Consider the following 16,428-nt stretch of genomic DNA (forward strand, 5'->3'; position numbering starts at 1 on the left):
CGGTGTGGTTTCGCATAGGCGATCTCCCGATTGGGCCGGCCCATGAATGGCAGCGAACTTGTACTGTAGTACAAGCTCTCTACATAGGCGATCTCCGACTGGGCCGACCCATGAATGCCAGCGAACTTGTACTGTAGTACAACAAAAAATCGACCTAGCTAGGAATCTAACCTTGTACCTCATGCTACAGATCAACAACTGCCACCAACTGACCTAGCACATGTTACTGACAAGTTAGCAGCGTCCTTTTTAAGAATCAACCCCACAGAGCAAATCCGAATTATTTTCCCCATTTTGAATGATTTTTTTTAAACTGAGTGTTCTGTGAATGCAAACACTTTCCTAATTGGCGAATTGCTTTAGAAAAACTGATTTCTTTTAGAAAAGCAGAAACATTTTTCGAAATCAGAAACATTTTTTGAAATTCCAAAAGAAAATTGGGCAAACGCAGACATTCTTTAAACTCCCAACCAAAATTTGAAAACATTAACATTTATTTTAAAGTTGTGAACTTTTTAACAGGAACATTTTTGGAAACTCCAAAAAATTAAAACATGAACAATTTTTAAAATTTGTGGACAATTTTTTTAAACAGGAACGTTTTTTGCAATACCGTACAGGTTTTGAGAAGTTGTGAAATTTTTGAGCAGAAACTTCGGAACATTTTTTTGAAAAAACACAAACAATGTTTTAATACGCGAACATTTTTTTAAATTATAAACAGAATTTGGAAAAACTACCTTCAATTTTATCATCTTTTATAAACTAGAACATTTTTTGAAATTTGTGAACAGTTTTCAGAAAATAAAAAAACTTTCAAGACGACTTTTTTAATACACGAACACATTTTGTTAAATAGGAACAAATTTTGAATTTATGAGCATAATTTGAAAACACTAAAATTTTGAATTATGATATGTTTATAAAAGCATGAACATTTTACGAAAAATCCGATTTGTTTTCCGAAAATAATATAAAATCGAAAAGATACATAAAAGGAAAAGAAAAGGAAACAGAAAAACTAGAAAAGAAACATAAACCAAAATTTGAAGAGGCGAACATATTTTGAAATTCACAAACAAAGTTTGAAAACACGAACATTATTTGAAACTTTTGAACAATTTAGGAAACTTGGATATTTTCTGAAACTCCGAAATAATCAAAACATAAACATTTTTTGCACTTTGCGAACAATTTTTGAAAACGGGAACTACTTTTGTAACGCATGAACATCTTTTGACAAGTTGTGAAAATTTTGAACAAAAGATTTCGCAATATTTTTTTAAAATAAGAACATTTGTTGAAAGTTCTGAACATTTCTTTAAAAAGGGACATTTTTTGAAATTTCAAACATTTTCTAAAAGCAAGAAAAAATTTCGAACATGAACTTAGTTTAAAAATCACGAAATATTTTTTTACTACTAGGTATCGGCTGGTCCGGCCAGGAATAGCACGTCAGCCGGCCCATCTAAGTCAATTAGGCTGGCACGAGGCCAGGAGAAGACAGCAGGTGCACCCACACGGCCGCACGCTCTCTCGACGACCTAGCCGCCGGACGGCCGGAGCAGGCGGAGCTCGCCCCCTGCCGATCGCCGGACGCTGCCACACCGCGCAGACCTCGGCTTCCCGCCGGTTGCCGCCACATTGTACGAGCTCGCCGCTACCACGGGATCCAGCACGGGGAGGCGGGCAGCTCGTTGCCCGGCGGCCGTCACCCAGGCCTTTGGAGCTTGCCGGATCCGCCGCCGGCTGGCCGTCGCCCATCACCTCCGAGGCTCCCCTGCCTCAGCTGCCTGCGCGCCGGTAGATTCTTATCTCTGTCTAATTTTTTCTCTGTCCTTGGCATTAACAAACTTATTCAGTGCTCCAGACTCCGGCTATTTTCAGTGTTGTTTTGTCGAATGTCAATCATATATTTGTTGTAGGCTTTAGCTAGTTTAGTTCTAGTTAATATGTTGCTACTAGCTAGTTCTGGTTATATGCTCACGAACTAATTTCTGTCCTTGTTATTATTTGTAGAAATGAAGAGAAAGACTTTGCACAGTCGGTTTGCAAGCAGGTCAAATATGCTCCCTTCTGTTCTTGAATCCAATGCTGTCCCAATTCATGCCTTACTATATCACTAACAATTGTGCTAATTTGGACTGATGGCTTGCAGAATGTCGCTTGCATTTTGGTGTGGAGGTGTTCTACAACTACAATAGCATTAGTAAGAAGCAACACCAATATCATTGTCTTTGTCATTTTTTGTTGCTTCTCTAGTACTTGATGTATTGGTATGTGAATTATATGAAACTTTGTTGTATGGTCAATCATGCTACTACTGGCTACTAGTATTGTTCTTGAGAAATTTCATGTCAATTGGAGCACATGTTTGGCACATATTGTCTGTATAAATTGGTAAAACCATTTTTTCTTTCAAAATTTGATATTTTTCAAAAAATGCAGAAAAATTACAGTAACTACTACTACAGTGTCAAAAAAGGATGAGCAGATAACCAAATCAATACGACATCGGCTAGTGCTAACTTTCCCTTCATATATATGTTTTTTTATAATTGAGGCTTCCACATACTATGTATAGAACTCCTAATAAGCATGTTAATCCAAATGAGGATTAACCAAAAGAGTATGCGTATAAATGGCACATTCAGGCTAGCTAAACCAATGCTGGAAATGAAATAAAATGATCAAAGACCATGATGGAAAAGATGAGGTTTATCACTCATATTAATGCATTGTACCTTCTTTCGTAAGTCTTTATTAACATCTTGCAGTTGTTGTTCCTGGAAAAATTAGTAATTAGTAATTCTAGGGCCTAGATGCTGAAAGATACATATAGACCAAAACCTGAAGGCTGAACAATAAAGACACATGTGTAACCTTGCGCTTGAGCTCGAAGAGCTGATCAAATGACTGCTGGCTCTGTACAAGTGTACACAGAAATAGCTGGTCAGCATTACATTTTACATCTTAAATAAATCTGATCTCAAACATTTTTATAGTTACAGCATGCATCTGAACCTACTACTTGAGAAGTACATATATGGAAATGTGATCACCAATTAATTAACTTGACAACAACGAAGTACGTACCTTTGTCGCCCTGATATGTTTGAGAGACATCTCAATGTGGTTCTCCAGTTGCTCAAGTTCCTTCATGTTAAGTGGGCCCAAGTCCTCGCCAAGAAGATTTCTGCACACGATCAGTAATTTTAGGCACTTTGTGGTGTTGGAGCTGCATCTCACAGCTCCTCTCTTCTCTCTACAATCTCTCTATCTTGGCTCAACCGCAGAACACATGCATAAATAGTCCACTGATCACTCCAAGCTCTATCCAATTCGTAAACTCTCTCTATGCATGCTTGCTAACTCTATGTCACCTATAATGCACCCTGGCAGACTTATAGGCACTGACTCAACTCTAAACTGCATGACAAGATTAAATATCTAACACCTAATCAAAGATCCATATGATATTTCCAACATTTTCTTTACAGTTAGCTTGGGACTACATACCTCTGAGTTGTCTGTAGGAAGTCAACTCTTGTCTTTAGCTTTAAATACTCCTGGTAACTGCTCTAGTTTGAATAAGAGAATTAGCAGTCCACTGATTAATCGAGTGAAATCATGAATAATACAGAACAGCATTATGCACAAACCATAGATATGTACGTTTGTTTACAAGGTACTACCAAATTAATCTTACTAGAATACGTGACATACTATAAGATACCAGTATAAGTTAGCATATATATAATAGTTTTTACATCACACTGAAACTGGATGATAAGTACTCTCCAGTGTTAATTAGTTATTGTCATATCTGATGTTGTAGCAGATTATGTCTTATTTTAAGAAAGAGATATTAAACCTATCCAGTGCATATGTTCAGAAAGTTTCATTTAATTCCGTTGAATACTTGCTGCTACTCAGAAGCAGTACATCCAAAGATCCAATTTTGAGTTATTAATTGTGTTATCTCTATTGATGCTTGATTCGCCATGACCAGTGAAATTACGTTAAGAACATTAATTTCAGTCACCAAATTGCCATCATCTGATCCTGAACCTAAGGCCTATCCAAGACTATCAGTTCACAAAATGTGTGTGACATGCCCTATATATTTATAGATAGAAACACCGCTCTAGTGTCTTGTACATGCTGTTTGGGTTTGTAATTGAAATGTATATGAAGCAACAGTGTTAAAAAGGTTACTCTTCGGACTCCGGAGTTGAAGTTGCCTCGGAGTTGAAGTTACAGCTGCGGTACCGCTCTAGAGTCTTGTACATGCTGTTGAACAACAAGAAAAATGGATTATATAGACAAGGTTTTGAAAGAAGAGAAATCATGAAATATGCCTTAACCTAATAAACATAAGAGACTATTTCTATAGACTGAAGGATTTCATTACATTGTAGTGTGGCACGACCAATTGAATAGGACAATTTAGATCGTTTAATTTCTAAGCCACCAAGTAGCTTAAACAATTGTATGCAACTGTAGCTCCCCTTTTGGATTGAAGGGCTTTGTAAGAATTTGTAGGATTTTAATCCATAGGAATTTTTCCTGTAGTGGTCCTTTAGATCGAAGTAATGAGACCCCTAACAATTTTTCATGCCCGTACCTTACTTACTTACTTACTTACGAAGCCTTTTATCCCAAACAAGTTGGGGTAGGCTAGATATGAAACCCTTTCACGAGGACTTCCCAGGAGGTCACCCATCCTAGTACTACTCTCGCCCAAATGGGTAACATTTTAAAATTTTAAATTTTCATTCTTCATTCATGCCCCATTCTAACATTTTAAAAATTAATATAAAAAACACTTCAAGTATCCAAAGGGCCATCCACATCTGCAAATCCCATGCCTTGGTTTCAGAAATCCTACATTAGCCTATTCCTGCTTTTCTCTACTACTATTAAACAAGCAAACATATTCATCACTAATCATCACTAAGTACACCCAACCTAACATACACACAACAACACGAAGCAATTACAGCCGCATGATCACAGCCACTTAATTTAATCTAACCATTAAAATTATACTAACCCTCAGCCAGAATTGCGTTAGCAATTTGCCCAAGCGGACGAAAACTCTGCCGAACCAAACATTCCGTGCTCCACTCCGATACATCGCTCTGTTAATCCAAGGAAAAAAAATCACAACCCGATGTCAAACAGATACTACCTAATTGCAGGCGAGTGATGCGGGCAACACGGGGCGGCGGCGGCGGCAGCTCGATGCAGGGAGGCGTGGGCTCCGGTGGGGCTGGGCATGGATCTAGCGGATGGCAGCCGGATCGAATCGATGACGTACGGCTCCGGCGAGTCGGAAGGGCGGCGCCGGCGGCTGAGCTCCTCCATGGACTGCTGCAGTTCCAGGGAGAGAGAGCTTCGAAGGCCTGCCTTTTCGATCCCGGGCCCCTTCTTCCGGCCCTCTCGAGCACCGACGCCGTTGTCGTTCCCCTTCTTCTTAGACCCCCGGGACGTCCTGCTGCTGCGGTCTGCACCCCGTCCCGGTCTTCGCCCGGCCACTGGGTCTCCTCCCTCCCTTTGAGGTATGCATGAGCGGCTAGGTTGTCTGATTGCTTCTTCACAGCATCAATTCTCCTTGCTAATTCAATCGGTCAATCCCACTAGGGTGGGGATGGGACCTTCGCAATTTCTGGGTCAGATCCACCCTGGGTGTAGTGTCCTTGGCACGATCATACATGCTGTTGTGTTCCTGGATTCCGTCTTGGGGATGATTTGTGTATGATTTGCTATCTTCATCTTGTGTTGTTAATTTCGGTCGCTTTTACAAAGAATGATGCGTCATAGCTTGGTGCCTTTTACGAATTTCAGTATTTGTTTAGAAGATACTGTATAAAGTATTGATTTCTTCGCGGCTAGCAACACCATTAGTGTGTTAAATATCTTCTCATCATCTGATAGGTAGATTCTAATCGCTGCTCTTCGTAGGTTTTGAAAGGAAGAAGATAAGTTGAACCATGGGGAAGAGGAAGGCGGCCGCTAAGCCACCCACTAGGAAGCCGATGGACAAGGTTGATATGGCCTTTTCCTGCCCATTCTGCAATCATGGGAGCAGCTGATGGACAAGGTTGATATGGCCTTTTCCTGCCCATTCTGCAATCATGGGAGCAGCGTTGAATGCCGGATGTTAGTACCATCTTCATGTATTTTTCCTGTTAGTTTGTTGATACTGGATGGCTATCTATCCATTCAACATTGTGTCTGGGCTTCTTTTTTCTTCAGTGATATGAAAAACCTGACTGGTGAGGCTAATTGTCAAATCTGCCAGGAAAGCTTCAGCACCACTGCAAATGGTATGTCCAAATCATACATAAAACTGCAGATTGTACCTCCTAACATAGACGTAGATGCCATACTGATTGGCTCTCAGCTAGAAAATTATGCACCAGGCATCTCATTTGGTTTTGTTCTTTCTCAACCTAATGATTGCAACTCCGGGAATAGGGTATAGCGTATGTATAAATTTTGTACAGCCATGCCCATTTCATATACTCTTGGGGGTTTAATCACTGTAATCAACTATAATAATAGAGCATAGCTGAGGTAGTAAATGATGCAGGATTATATGCTGACTCGATCGCCATTAAATGATGTCTCTACAACAGGAGGCTCTGACGAGTCGGATGGACGGCGGCGGCAGCTGAGCTTCTCCATGGCCTGCTGCAGTTCCAGGGAGAGAGCTTTGAAGGTGAGAAGGAGATATAGAAGAACAGAAAGAAGGGAGAAGAGGAAGGGCAGGGGTGTGGCGGCCTTGACTGTGAACCTCCGGTTGCGACGGTCTCCGGCGAGAGGCGGCGCATGGCATCGACGCGAGCCTACGGGGTGGCGGCAGCGGCGGCCGCTGCGGGAGCTCGGGCGTTTGGATGCGTTTGGATCGCAGGCCAAAGGTTATGCATATTAGGTACGTTTTGAATCACTATCAAAACCTGTCCATACAAAATGTTGCCATGATTTATCCTGCTGTTGGCTAGATCTGAAGTATTACCTATCAAATCAATGATTCTTTCTGTTTTGAGGCCACATGCATGTTGATTCTGTCAACACACTGGGATCCATGTAGATAGAACCATAAGAAGAGGACTGGTCATCTGATCATTGTAGGCCTTCAACGCCCATTTAGGAATTAGAACACACATATATTATTTGGATCTCTGGCCAATGATTTGAGGAGCTAGCATCAGATGATCTATCGTGGCGTAGTTCTCGGTGAGTACAACCGCGCTCTACTCTATCGTATTTTTCTACTCTAGGCACAACAATCGTGGGGTCAATGTGTTGCTTGTTTTGTTTGGGTGTTTTCTCCGTGTGGCACTGGTTGGGATTCAGAGGAGGTGCGGTGGGGGGCTTTTTCTCCTGTAGGTGAACACTCTGATCCCTTTTTATTGGACCAGGTATGCCAGATTCTGCTCTTGCAATCGAGTTTTTGCTACCCTTCATTTCCTTTAGCTGGATCACGGGATCAGTGTGGTTCTAAACTTTGTATAAACTTTTGGATTTGTGAGCAAAATGAGATGGTGGTTTGATTACCTCCCAGCCTGTACACCCGCACACACTTAACAGCTCGATGAGGTGGACGGTGGCGAATTCAGTAGGTGAGTGTCCTTTCCCTTGTACACGTGTGATAATTTGTTACTTGCTGGTTTCAGAGGCAGTACATTCTTGATTATTCGAGCCTGTGTTAACTGGTCCAGATTAAACCTAAGAAATGCAATTTTCTTTTTGGTTCGGTGTGACAATTCAGTTGTATTATTGATATCCTGCACATTCATTCTGAATTATTAAGTGTCAGTTTTGGGTGCATGTCTTCAGTATAACAATAAACTGATTTTGTGTGCTGTGATAAACACTGATTGCTGCTTGCTCATGGTTACTATGTGCAGGAAGATGATCCCGGTGGAGGAGATCCTGACGATCAACGTGAAGTCGGGGTGGAAGGAGGGCATGAAGGACACCTTCCCAAAAGGAATGATCTTATTTTGCTGGTATATAATTATGTATTTTGAAAAGTTACTGGGTGTACTTTTTATATTATCACTATAATATTTGAAGTTATATTTCTATATATTTCACTTTTCACATGAGCTGAGGCACAATTTTATTTGAAAATAAGTTGTAAACTGAAATTTCTGTATAGATTGAATGAGGTTTCATGTGTCTGAATTGCATTTTAGGTCAAATAAGTTTGCTAGGTGCAGAGGAGCTATGAGAAAAGTTGTTCAAAAACTGAATGAACTTATTTTTTTCGTTCAGTAATGGAGATTGATCATGTACTCCCGGCGTCCCAAAATAAGAGTCTCAACTTTGTACTAATTTTAGTACAAAATTGTACTAATTTTAGTAAGACACTTATTCTGGGTCGGAGGGAGTATTAGAATGTGTCAAGTTCTGCAAGTTTTGTGTTCTCCTATTGATAGCTTCTATGATTTCTGAGTTTGTTTTCTTCATTCTTCATCCATTTGCTTTGTAGTTAACTCCTCCTTGTTCTTCAGAGTTAACGCAGTAGATGGTATGGACACATCAAAAAGGAAATAACAATACTTCCAATACTAAAAGAGTTATAGTTGCTGTAGATGTCCACCTTGGTCAGGTCGGTGCCGGTCGAGCAGGATAAACCTCCTGGCCAAGCCAGTGGCGTCAGCAAGGCGGACGACTGCAGTGGTGTGGAGGTGCGATCTGTCAGGTATCTCACTCTGTTTGTGGTCAACTTTTTTGGTTCATCAATTCAAAACAAGCGTGAAGAGGTGAAGATACTGGCGTGAAGGAACTATGAGATGAGAACATGCTGAGAACAGTTCTATTGATGATCAATTGACAACTGTAATTATATTCTAATGCAGTTGCTGCAAGCTTTCTTTTTTATTTAATATCTTTCATTGCGACAACCTCTAAGATTTTCAGCCATCACTTTATACGTGCTATAGGGAGCTAATTCCTGAGTTATTGGTGTTGTCCCTTTTACTTTTCTACTCATACATTGTTGCTAATTTGGAGTAAGTACAGTAAATCTACCGACTTGGAGGTCTTTATTATGTAGTCGAGTTTCTTCATGCTTCTACTGACTTTCGTGTTGTCCATGTTTCTCTTCTATTTCCATCATGGAGAAGATAAGATGTTGGTTTGGACAATATTCTGATGCTGGTTAGTTAGAGTAGGATATTCTGATGTTGGTTGATCGTTTCCAGGCTAAGGTTCACTGGAAAATATATATTGGAACTACCAGCTATGATGCTAGACGATGCTAATGGTTTACTCCGTTTGGTGCAAGATGTGCCAATCAGGGTGCTTGATCTACAAGGTTAAGATGCTCGATGATTAAAAAGATTATTTTGAACATAAAAGTACACCAGAGATTTTCTCCTCACAATTTGCAGATATTATTGTTTGTACTTTTTTTTTTGTCCGTGATGATTAGCCCCGATTTACGAGTTGTGTATTTAATTTTGTGATATTTTTCCCAGTCACCAGTTTGGTCTGGCAAATTGACTTTGCTTGTTTGTTGTTCAATCATCTCCTTAACTCATGCAGATTACAGATACATTCTGTTCCATCTTCACATCGATTGCCAAGTCCTGATACATATTCTTGTCATGTCTGGGCCAAACTGAATGCAGATGTTGAGGTTGATGATACTACAGCGGCTCGATCATTGTCTCTTCGTAGGCATTCGAGCATGTTTTTGAAAAGGAAAAAGAATCACGCGAAGCCTAAACATGACATGGTTACGGATGTGTAATGGACAGCCATGAGTTCGTTGTTGCCTGTGTTTCCTTGTTGCTAGGGGTGCCTATGGTCACAGATAAACCGAACTAAGAATGACACACTATATGTCTATACCATATACTTTCTCAGCTGAATCATAACATGTGTCTTGTAGAGACGTGCAAGGCTACTAGTTTTATCTTACAGTACATTGTTCCAAAGAGGCCTAGGTCTAGAAGTGTGCAACCTAATTAATACGCAGCTAGCTGCCTGATTTTCCTTAGATAAAGAATCAATATTTAGGATCACCGAGTTAGAAATAGGGCCCGCATTCCAAACATGCCCACACTGTAAATATTGCAACCTATCTTTCATTAACGAATAGATGGCCGATTTTCTGAAAATTTAAAGACATGGAACAATTTTAATTGAGAAAATTATGCTATTATATTGGGCACATCACATTGTCGGTACGCAAGAAATGCATGGCAGCTATAGCATCACGTGACCTCTAATGCGGTTTGGTCGAATTTGTATAAGCCAGTTTTTATTCAGTGCACACTGCACAAACACATAATACTACATATGTCCTCAGGTTGTTCCTCTCCAAAAGAATAAACATGTTCTCAATTGTTACCGAGGTAACCGGAACATTTTTTCATAAACATGAAACTCTTTTCAACTAAATTTCTCACTACCTGCTCCACTAATTTGTTTCATAAGGACGAGTGGAGCATTTTGGAGGCCGAGCGACCTGGAGGCCGTTATCTAGGCCTTGCGTTGACATGCTGTGATGTGTGCAGCGTGCATTAGCATATGCATGTACGATGGGAAATACACAGGTGCCGTGGCGGATGTGCTAGATTTGTACATGGGCGGATGTGCCTCTGCTTGGGTGGCAGATGTGCCTAATCCACATATGGTGCAGGGCCGGCCTAGTGTGTCATTAATATGGATGGGTCTAACTAATAATGATACAAACCCCTGAAAAAGCTAATAATGATTCAAATCACGTTACATTTAACTGGAAGTGACGAAGACTAGGCCTTACCCCCCAAAAAATTAACTGGAAGTGATGTTCAAAAAATATATTAATTGTAAGTGATGCACATGTTTGCCTGTTTAGACCGATTGTCCTTTTTCTCTGTCACGCTAACAGGAGCGATTTAGCCATGGATGGGATTGGGATGGAATTCTCCTTGGAGAAATGCAATTCAGGGTAATCATAAATTTGTCAAAAATTACACTTGTTTTAGTTTAGGGATTCGGTTGGGTGTGCGGGGAATCTCAGCTGCAACAAACCCCCAAACAGTTCCTTATACAAATCTTCATGCAAGGTAGCGTGGTGCTAGTTAGAAAATAAAAATAAAATCAAGACGATCCTGGTGTGCCAATTTGATTTAAAAATAAAACATGACCGCACCAGGCAGAGTGCATCTTATTTTAGCTGATTAAGAAAATAAGAAATATCATTTAAAAAGAAAAAATACCATAATTATTTTTACAGTTTTGTCTTAAACAAATGCTGCCATAAAATTACTAGAGTGCATCTTAATTGAAAAGATTAGGAACACTGGTGTAGCATCCGTGGTTGGCTAAAAATCTGAAGAGTGACAATAGTCGAATAGTTTCCAGCCATTGCTAGAGGGGCCGGAACATAAACTATCATTTCGTATGGGTGATTTATCTTGTTCCCATGTGAGTATAACATATGAGAATTTCCTAACATATTTACATCTGGAAAACGCCGATTACTTGGAGTGCCATGGGGTTGACCTGAGGCGCAGTTATGGTATGACATTTTTTTACGGGAAGTTATGGTAGACATGGAAGAACTAAAGGAGGATGTACATTCATTTGGTAACAGAATTACTAGTGCTACGAGGCGATTCTTTTTAAAATAAACTTCTAGTATAGTGTGTGAAAATTTGACAATAGAGTGAATGAGTTGTGGTATACGTGCGAGCTTAGCGGGGTACACTTATTTGTGTATCGCATAAGGAGTCGTTGCATCGTTGCCCGTTAAAAAGAGCAAGACTTTCCCTCGCAAAACAAAAAGAGCCAGACTTTGAGAGGAAGGCATTGTGCATAGAGAAATAACTTGCTACCCATGATGATAGCTACGCATGGCCCCAATATTTATCTCTAATTATTTTAGACTATGAAAAATAATTCTATAACAAAAATATCATGACTTTGGACTAGCCAGGCAAGCAAACAGGCAATTGTGCCAAAAAAAGGCAAGCAAAAAGACTAAGAGAAGTGACAAAAGACTCTTTCTACACAACGAAAAGGCACTTGTGTAAAAAGGGAAATAAAAAGACAAAGAGAAGTGAGAAAAGGTCATTCTATACGGCAAAAAGGCACTTGCACCAATGTCATCAGAAACCCGACACGGCAATACCTCATATATCAAAAAAGGCATTTATGCCAAAGGGTGTGTAGGTGCCATCCTACGTGCGTAGTTGTCACCATGCATAGAAAATCGCTTCTCGCATTGCTAAAACAAATTTGTCACTGGAATTTTCTGACAAAAAATGCAAAAGTAATATGGAAAAAGCATCTAGACAATGCATGTGAAGGAAAACTCATTCCAAGATGTGTCACTAAAATCATTTCGAATTATGCATAATTTCTCTTTTTTCTTTAAATATCAAGGAAGAAATTATGTTTTTGGGTGATTTCTTGTAATAAAACGCACATATTTTGGTGATTACATGATGATGATTGTCCTAGAAATTTGATATACCAAGTTGGATGAGGGTTGGATGACGGAAAAGGATGACGGTGGTGCAGGTTTGTTAACTGGCCGGAGGGGCAGTGGGTTGTGATCTTTTCCAGTACTAAATGATGGCACTTGTTCGTGCGATGGTACAGCCACTAGTTAATGTGTGCTGCCACTGTGCAATACGGTGCCGTGTAAAAGCCTGCCGGCTGGAATACATGAGACAATTACGTAGCTGCGCCTGATCACTGTGAAGACTGACGCCCAAGATAGCGAGCTCCACGGTGCTCGGCCTCCAAAGAGCATTTTCGCATAAGGACATGCTATTCTAGAATGAAAGAAAAACGCCAGTAAGTTTGTGCAGCCTTGTGTACTACTCCCTACTTTCACAAATACTCCTATAGATGTTTTGGAAATTTCAATATGGACTAAATACTGACTGAAACAAGTGAACAAACATACTAAAATGTGTCTATATACATCTGATTCAGAAAAAAAAAGTTATAACATGTTATAACAACAATGAACAGAGGGAGTAGCTAGGATATAAAAAAAATTATTCACATTTGTAAGGTGGAAGGAAAAAACATGTTCAGATCAGTCATGCCATCTAGCCATTCAAAACAAGAAAAGACTTGCATACACTTGTGACGTCATGGCGTGTGCCCCGTGCAACCGAAAGAAAATGTAGGAGTAAGCAGACTACTACCGCACTTAAGGGCACCTCCAATGACAACATGCTTCTCCCGCATCCGTCTGCAAACAGGGGACCAGTCCGCGGATACAGATGTGAGAGGACGCCATTCAACCATAGCCGCATACATTTTGACAACAACTCAAACTAACCGGACGAAATTCGATCAAACACGACCGGATTTCATATAAACACGGCCGGATTTCATATAAACATGACATATTTCACTTAAACTTGACGGATTTCATCTATACATTCGGATTTCATTACATTTACATTAACTAAGTGGAGCTCATCCGGCTAGGTCTAAATGGTCGTCGGCGCCCGTTCCTCGTGTCCGGCTATGAGCCAAGAGAACTGAAGCGCGATGGGTCTCCAAGGTTTTCCCCATGACCGGCAGTGGTGAACCCCGGAGGTTTATGCTTCAGCGCAAAGGACGGCTCGCTTCCCCACTGCTCATCAGAGTGGAACCGCCGCCTGATGCTTCAGTCGGAGGGGAAAGGTCCCTACGCTGCACAGACCATGGTTGGTTTTTAGGTAAGGGGACAACGGTGGCCAATGAGAGGGCAAGACACCGGCTGTGTACGCTGGCGTTGCCTTAGCGATGGCCTTCACGGGACCCAAGCGGTGGCGGCCTCCCGTGTTCTACTTCTCCTCGATGATGGCGGCGGACGCAAACGCGCCAGCTACCGACTCGTTGACCTCCGCGCACCCGGCTTCTGTCCCCTCCTACATGGCGTGGTCGCGGGCACAGGAGGTGTGATCGTAGGCGAGGTCACAAACATGGGAGGCGCGGGACAACGCGACGTTGTCAACGACAGTGTTGATGCCCGTGTCGCCGTGCCGGCGTGGAGCAACTCGCCACTCCTTCTTGAGCTGGCCTGGAGCGACGAGTAGCTGAACCACGCGTTGGCTTGGGGCCGCGATAATTGGTTCAATCGGGCTAGGCGAGGGAGGTGGAGTATCGAGCCGCCTCACTCATATCCGGCGGGCTCGGTGGGCCACCCAGCCGGCTTGTATGCCGGAGAACTGCACTTTGAAAGCCATCGAAAGAGTGGAGAAAATGGTGAAGGAGGAGATGGGGGAGCGGCAGAGGGGTGTGATTCTTACCCGGCGTCTGACCTCGTTTAAAAAGAGGGCGGGCGGGAGGAGCTCGACCACATTGCGTTTAATGTCGTCTCGCTTATGAACGAATGTGTGGTCCGAGTAAGTTTCTCGACTTCCACATAGGTTCAATGGAGGCATTTGAATGCAGTGAGGAGGCGTGTTCAGCCAGGCGTGCAGCAGGCGGTGCCCTCAGCCGGCGCGCCGCTTCAATGGCGGAGGCAGTGAGAGGTTGCGTCCACCCTGAGCCGCCTTCAATATGGAGCGGTGCGCTCTACAGCGGCATGAATGCGGGCAAGTGGCGTCGGGCGGCAAGCGCACACGGGAGGGGGTTTGGTTGGCCAGGGCAGTCAGAAACGGGCTTGGGAGAGGTCCAGACTCCCGCAAACCTCCCGCATGTTTGTCTCTGGTTTATGGGAGAAATCGCGTCCGGACCGCCCCACGGACCAATACAGGATCGTGTTGGATGGCTTCCGCGATCCGAACGGTTGCAGGAGGTTTGAGGGTTGGCGTTGGAGATCCCCTAAGATTCCAACCCTCAAACGCCCGCGGACACGCCTGGGCGCGTCTGCGGACAGTGACCGGCCACGCCTCAAATAATGCATTCCACATCCGGATACTTCAAATTAGAAACCTCAAATCCATATTATTAAATGCAACACAACGATCTTTGAGCGGAGCTCGTCCGGCTCCACCGTGCCCATGTCCAACGGCTAGCTCCGCACTCCAGAGTGTTGGTTCGGTCGTCGACAAGGTAGAGTAGGGGATGGGACACGAGCCGGCTCACGGGTCTAAAGGCGCAACCGTCTCACATGCCCTACTCTTCCTCGTCGGAGCTCGGAACCCAAATGGTGATGGTGGACGTCAGATCGATAATGGATCCGTCCTGGGGTGAGTCAGCGACATGCACCATGACACGGTTGCGACACCTGACTGCTGGACCATACGGGGCACTGGAGAATGCGACTCTGCCTCACCGACGTCCACCATCGTGAGGGCTGCCGCCGCCTCCCGCGCCCACTACCTCGCATGGCGGGCAAACCATGCCATGTTTTCGTTGGATGATGCCCATGGTGCATCCCGATGCTCGGCGCACCAATGGAGGGGTTGTGCGTCACCCACCACATTCGGACGACGGACCGCACCGCCTCCAGTGAGGCAGTGACAGCACACCTAATGCCAGATCCATGCTCCATTTGGGCAGACGCAATGGATTCCCGATGGAATGAGTCCGAGCGATGCCGTGCACAGGCCTCCTCCCAGGAGCAGCGGAGCGCAAACCGGATAGCCATCTTCTCCTTGGGGCCGCGCTAGATGAGCTCGGTCTATAATTTTTGATTGTTCCATGTTATTAAAGTGGATATTTTATATGCAATTAAATATCATTTTTTGGGACTAAACTATTAACTTAATGCCCAGTGCCAGGTATTTCTTTTGCCTGTTTTGCGTTTTCCAGGATATCAGTACCAAACGAAGTCCAATTGCCATGAAATTTTTCGACGTTTTTTTTCTGGACATAAGAGACACATACTAGAAGTTTCGAGAGGAGGCAAGGAGACAAAGGAGTGGAGCACAAGCCACCTGGGCGCGCCCAAGGGAGGTAGCCAGCTTTATAACTTCTCTAAAATCGGTAAATCAATCGAGAGCCACCCAAAACTCTTTTTCTGCCGCCGCAAGTTCCTGTTCTCAAGAGATCCCATCTGAGGGCCTTTTTCGGCACTCAGTCGGAGGAGGAATCAACTACGGAGGAGTTCTACGTCAACCTTGCTACCCCTTCAATGACGTGTCAGTAGTTTACCACGAACCTACTGGTCCATGCTAGTAGCTAGATGGCTTCTTCTCTCTCTCTTTGATCTTCAATACAATATTCTCCTTGATGTTTTTGGAGATCTATTTGATGTAATCAACTTTTGCGGTGTGTTTGTTCCAATGAATTGTGAGTTTATGATCAGATTATCTACGAATATTATTTGAGTCTTCTCAGTACTCTTTTATGCATGATTATTATAGATTTGTATTTTCTCCGATCTATTGATTTGGTTTGGCCAACTAGATTGATTTTTCCTGCAATGGGAGAGGTGCTTTTGTGATGGGTTCGATCTTGCGATGCTCAATCCGAGTGACAGAAAGGGACATGACACGTATTTGTATCATTGCCATTAAGGAT

At 42.7% G+C, this 16,428-nt stretch overlaps 1 protein-coding gene and 1 long non-coding RNA gene across 11 annotated transcripts in view; one reads left to right on the forward strand and one right to left on the reverse strand.

The window, feature by feature from the left end:
• LOC780643 (MADS-box transcription factor 5) overlaps positions 1-16,428 on the reverse strand; it is a 29,648-nt gene that overhangs the window by 1,493 nt on the left and 11,727 nt on the right. For both annotated transcript variants that reach the window (XM_044574171.1, XM_044574170.1), the window contains exons 2-6: positions 4,219-4,293; positions 3,520-3,576; positions 3,097-3,196; positions 2,884-2,925; positions 2,745-2,786 (exon numbers count right to left, since the gene is read on the reverse strand). In XM_044574171.1, the coding sequence (XP_044430106.1) occupies positions 2,745-2,786; positions 2,884-2,925; positions 3,097-3,196; positions 3,520-3,576; positions 4,219-4,293 (316 nt within the window). The remainder of the gene's footprint in view (positions 1-2,744; positions 2,787-2,883; positions 2,926-3,096; positions 3,197-3,519; positions 3,577-4,218; positions 4,294-16,428) is intronic.
• On the forward strand, positions 1,135-9,893 carry LOC123156000 (uncharacterized). 9 transcript variants are annotated; one of them, XR_006477748.1, is made up of 11 exons: positions 1,140-1,803; positions 2,020-2,059; positions 2,159-2,209; positions 5,205-5,564; positions 5,968-6,165; positions 6,262-6,332; positions 6,645-7,631; positions 7,920-8,021; positions 8,610-8,719; positions 9,222-9,334; positions 9,651-9,893. It is a non-coding gene; the product is annotated as an uncharacterized lncRNA (long non-coding RNA). The 9 variants fall into 9 exon arrangements; XR_006477749.1 differs by lacking the exon at positions 9,651-9,893 and having other exon boundaries at positions 1,141-1,803; positions 8,601-8,719; positions 9,222-9,618; XR_006477744.1 differs by having other exon boundaries at positions 1,142-1,803; positions 8,610-9,334.

The sequence above is a fragment of the Triticum aestivum genome, chromosome 7B (assembly GCF_018294505.1).
Source record: "Triticum aestivum cultivar Chinese Spring chromosome 7B, IWGSC CS RefSeq v2.1, whole genome shotgun sequence".
In the NCBI taxonomy this organism is placed as follows: domain Eukaryota; kingdom Viridiplantae; phylum Streptophyta; class Magnoliopsida; order Poales; family Poaceae; genus Triticum; species Triticum aestivum.